At 38.8% G+C, this 5261-nt stretch overlaps 1 protein-coding gene across 1 annotated transcript in view; it reads right to left on the bottom strand.

Moving 5' to 3' along the window:
- LOC139135729 (coiled-coil domain-containing protein 57-like) overlaps positions 1-4238 on the bottom strand; it is a 31953-nt gene extending 27715 nt beyond the window's left edge. Inside the window, exons 1-3 of the mRNA XM_070703378.1 lie at positions 3517-4238; positions 2472-2682; positions 936-1093 (exon numbers count right to left, since the gene is read on the bottom strand). Coding sequence (XP_070559479.1) covers positions 936-1093; positions 2472-2682; positions 3517-3911 — 764 coding nt within the window. The 5' untranslated portion in view covers positions 3912-4238. The remainder of the gene's footprint in view (positions 1-935; positions 1094-2471; positions 2683-3516) is intronic.
- Between the last annotated feature and the right edge of the window lie 1023 nt (positions 4239-5261).

The raw sequence follows: 5261 nt of genomic DNA on the forward strand, positions 1-5261 counted from the left end.
AGACAATATCGACATGTATAGTATCACGCTGGAATTTTCTAGAAGTTAGAACTCAAGGTATATAGTGATTTATTATTAACGCCGGAAATTTCCAACATTCAAGGCACTACAGAGGTTGAATGACACTGGATGATAGTTAAACAATGGTGTACAATGAATAGATAGGAGCATGTCACTGACTGATATACAATAAATTGTGTGATGTTTAAACTTGCAAGCAATGGAATATGATCTTGTTACAAGTAATAATGCCCCTGGAAGTAGATCACACTTGTCACCAGATCATGAAATGTACCATAGGCATGGCCATTACAGTGAGAAAACTACAATAAATACATTGGCGAAGAAAAATAAAAAGTTTGTTTCTCATCCTAGACATATTGCAAAAATGATGTGGTGACGTGGGTTTTTTCCTCTCAATTTTTTTTATTCTTCAACCAACAAGAATGCGCAAAAAACATGAAAACAACATAGGAATGCATGCAGAGATAAATGTACAGCAGTGTTGCTTTAGTATTCTTGTATGCACTGTAGCAACATTTTTGCAGTTTGACTTTTAGTACAGCAATGCAGTTTTGACATCTTAATATAATAGTGACATATGTGTACAGTTCTGAATGGAATGTTAGTGTCAGTCATTTTGTCTACAGTTCTGTTTTATACAGCACTGTGGTATGCACTATCGTCGTGTATTGTTGCAGGTTTTTATCATTTTTTATCCTCATGAGCAGAAAAAAGGTTGATGTGGCAGGTCTGAATTGACGCACGCGAGGATGAGAAACAAACTTTTTATTTTTCTTGGCCTAAATCTACTGATCCTTTGAAATGATTGTCTGACAAACGAAGACAATGGCATGGCCATGTCACCCTTTGTCACAGAAAATAATTTGGTTGTATCATTATCTGATCATGAAGGGGTTGACATTCAAGCTTACCTTGCCTCTTTCATTGCCTTGGTGTCGGTCAATTCCCATTCTTTTTCTTTCAATTTCTTTTCCAGCTCCCTGGTAGTACAGTCTGCGTGTTTCAGATCTGTGGATGTGAGTTCTCCAGCAGCTTTCACTACCTCCAGTTCTTTGGCAAGTAACTTGGCCTGATAGGCAAAGCAAAGGACATTATAACACACCTCATCCACAGTCTCTGATCAAATTCATCAATTGATAGTCACGTGGGATGCATTCTTTTGCACTGATCTACGTAAACGACGTCATCAGGCATCATTTGTTAAAACTGTTGCCTGCCAGGCATCAGTTCCCAAAATGACATCCGCTGACTTCAAAACTACATTTGTGCATGCACGAACTGGAATGTAAACAAAGGTGTAGTCTGCCGCCCAGCAAAGCAACAGTTTATGCTACTTTCTGAAGAAGAAGTGAATGCTCTGATTTCCAACAAGGACTCAAAACGGACGAAAATGAAAATCAAAGGTGCATTGAAGTTGAACGTTTTGCAGAAGTATTGTGACGATGTCGGGAGAAACTTTTTCTTGCCAAACCACTCCAACATTTGTGTATGGGTACGTTCTTATGCACGACTGCAGATGAGGCGTGCTTTATAACACATAACTTTAACCCCTCGGGCATGTGAGTCATCCCCCCAAAAACACACTGTTTTTGCAGGTGACTCACAGTCCCTCGGAGTACAGATGTATGCTGTAGCTCTCATGGCCGGTCAATATGTGTAAAGTGAGTCACATTACAAGCAGTAGTAATTGGTGCAGATACATGTAACATCTGTTGAAAGTGAATCAGATCAAAATGTTCTGGAGTACAAGTCTATTTTTCAGACCTATCCTTAGATAAATAAAAAATGCATTGGCGCCCTGTGGTACAGTTTGAATGCCCTTTAGTGAAAATGCTATGCATCAGATATTTTTTCAAATTAGAATTAAAAAATCCACAAATTGCCACAGGACAAGTCATCCCACACAACACGAAGGACCCTTGTAAATATTTCCAAGTGAGAACTCTGTTATGGTGGGTGTGGTCTACTTGACATGTATCAATGTAAATCTAGTTATCCTGTTTTCATCTTTAGTGTAGAGTTGCAATGATATTTGCTGGCTCATACATATTCAGAAATTGACTGATCCAAACCCAAAACAGCAGGTGTAGTCCTATACGACAGATCACTTATTTATCATTATATATATACAACTTATAAGGTCTATATGTACAGGGTATCTCCCAAACTTTATATCATTATCACGCAACATTGTCACTGAACAGAATTTTGTTTATGCTGTGCGTTTGAAATTGTACATGGGCGGGTTAGCAAGTGCATTTGGCACATAGTGTTGCCTTGACCAGCTTAAACTTTAAACTCCAGAAATCCCAGTCTAGTTGCTAACCCTGCATTCTAAATCACATTTTACCAGGATAGCACTAACCAGTCTTTGCAAAAGATACGATGGTCCTGGATATTTGGACACTAGTTGTGCTCACCCATGATGCACTATCTATATATTTTACCTTCATTTCATAGGATAGCACTTTTGAGCTGAGGTCGTCGACCTGCACTCTGTATTCATGTTCACGTCTTCTCATTGCTTCATCAAATCCTGAGTTAAGTTCATGTCTTTGGGTTTCCAGTTCCTCTTCGACTTCTTGCAATTCACGCCTTAAATTTCTCTTGAACATTTCAAGTTCATCTCTCTCAATTTTCACTTCAGCTTCTTTGGAACTGCAAAATATTGCATTTTGTATTTTATTTCCTTTTCATTGATACATAGTTGTTCTCATTAGTGAACTCACAGGCAGTTACAGTTTTGGACATTAAAGATATTTTATCCCCAACCTTTTACACTTTTGCTCATGATATGCACAATGAAAGATTAATTAAAGAGCAAGTCAATGTAACTTATGATGATCTTTTTATGACTCTTGTTTTGTGTGAACTGCATCTTCCTGTTCTACTCCTCAAAATATGTTAAAATACCCACTTGCTTTCATTGTCTACGTGTGTTAAATGCAAGTTGTTATAATGGTCTAGACCAGAATTCCCTTGTCAACATAAATATTGTAGTTTCCACTGTATGTCAACATGGTATGGGAGTAGAACAAGGCACTGTAGTTGACATTACAAACAAAAATAATGAAAAAAAATTATCAAAGGGTACTGCTACAAGCCCTTTAAGATTTGTAGACTCACATTATGGTACACTGATTTTCCTATGAAAGAGGAGAATGGAAAGAGACTACATTTGTGTTTTTAAACCCCATTTACATACAAGTATTTCAATTTTCACAAGGTTTACTATGCAAATTAAGATGCTACACTATTGGACAAATAGGGTTTTTTATACAGAAGAAAATTACACATGAAAGAGAACAATCACTACATGTTCTGAACAAGACATCTGAATGAATATCAAAAGGCAATTTAGGGATTGAAAACATTGTGACCTACTGATATTAATTTTATTTATCTATTTATTTATTTTATTTAGTTTATTTATTTACTGGTGTTATTTTGTTGTTTACTACGTAACTCTGCATTCTTAGCCATGGAACTCACCTTCTGAACATATCAACTTCTTTCTGTTTTTCCCTAAGACGTTGTTGATAGTGAATCTGCAGTTCCTCCCTAGCCTTGTTTTCCCTGTCCAATGCTGATCTCATTTCGTCTATTTTGATCTTCAGTTCGCTGATCTCAGCATTCTTGGCGCTCGACGTGGCCTTCAAGTCCCCGAATATTGAGTCGTAACGTTCAAGTTCGAGATCCCTCTCTTGTAGAAGTTTGTAGTTGTACTTGAAATCCTCTTTGAGTTGTTGAAATCTCGACTTTTCCTCGCCAACTTGCCTCTCCTTTTCCTTCAGAGCTTCTTCAAGGGACTGGGTTCGGAGTTCCTGAAGCTCTCGCCATTCTCGCTCTTTTTGCTCGGCGAGTTCGCGTAGAGACTGGTCGTGCATTCTGAAAACCAATGACTGCTTTAAATGGAAACTCAGGCACAGCTGCTGTTAAATGTACTCGCTGTGTACATGTACGTGTCCTGACACATCATCAACAATTTAAAATCCGTAATCCGGAAGTGCACAGAGACCGCCTAAAAGTGTCCCTTCGAGTAAGGCGTGTATTGACGGCAGGATAAATGTTGCAGTAAAGATGAAACAACACTTTTCTCGAACTTGTGTTCAAGTTTACCTGAGCTATGGATGCAGATTTTTGTGTAAAGGGCAGGCTCGTTTACTCGGATACGATCACTGTTTTGAACTCTCCGCCAACTGCCCCTACGTAACCTCTGACCTTTATAAAAGCAGCCCGCGAGAGGGCGCGCTACTTCCCGCAGCAATAACAAAATGCGCAAAATGTACTACAATCATGTAAAAATAGAGAAAAAGTTGGAAAGCCAGAATGAAACTTGCCAAACTGATTTTGCGATGCAATTTCGATACCATAGAAAAACTAAGTTATGCTATATTATACAGTTAAAGTGCAATTTTCTTCGAATTTAATGTTTTCATTAAGACAGGCTGAGGAGCGCGAGCCAACCGAACCTGGGGCGCATTGGACAATACAGCCACCGCGGTGCTGAAAGCAGGCGTGCACTTCTATACTCGCAGTACGCCTAGCAAGTCTGCACTGTGCTCTGAACAAATAGACAAATATTCTTTTCGTCAAATTTCGTTGTAAATCAAGGTATTTTATTTTTAATAACTGAGGCGATAAAACCGGCATCTTGCGACTAAATTCGCTAAAAAATGTTGCTTTAAAAATCAAATTTTACTCTCTAAAACTTTAAAATTACCGCTGTTTCGCAGTAGGTACAATAAACTATTCCCACACAAAGATTTGATGGAAACGTTTACTGATAAACTTGAAGGCGTCGCTACGTATGCTGCAGCTTAGTCTGGTTCCCTGACCCATTTTCCCCGGGGAAAATGGGTCAGGGAACCAGACTAGCTGCAGCTCTGCAGAAATGCCCCAACACTGAGGGCAGCCTAGCCGTGTCTGACTGTATCGTGCCAGTTTTGTTTACAACCTCCGTTTCGAAAATGTCACAATGACATATAACATAGTCATGATCGTGCAAATCGAACGCGCCCCTGTTGTTCACAACCAATCGATTCAGAAGTGATATGGCGAGAACTGCAGCATAAACATTATATATATATTTAGGGTTCCAGACTAGCAAACCGATGGAACAACGGCGATTTTAACATCGTATCAGGAAACATTTTAATTGTGAAATTATTCTATCCACCTAGTCCTGAACTACAATTTCGTCAAGTGCACTGCACTGCCCACGTTGAACTTTCGTT

Source organism: Ptychodera flava, chromosome 6 (assembly GCF_041260155.1).
Source record: "Ptychodera flava strain L36383 chromosome 6, AS_Pfla_20210202, whole genome shotgun sequence".
NCBI classification, from domain to species: Eukaryota; Metazoa; Hemichordata; class Enteropneusta; family Ptychoderidae; genus Ptychodera; species Ptychodera flava.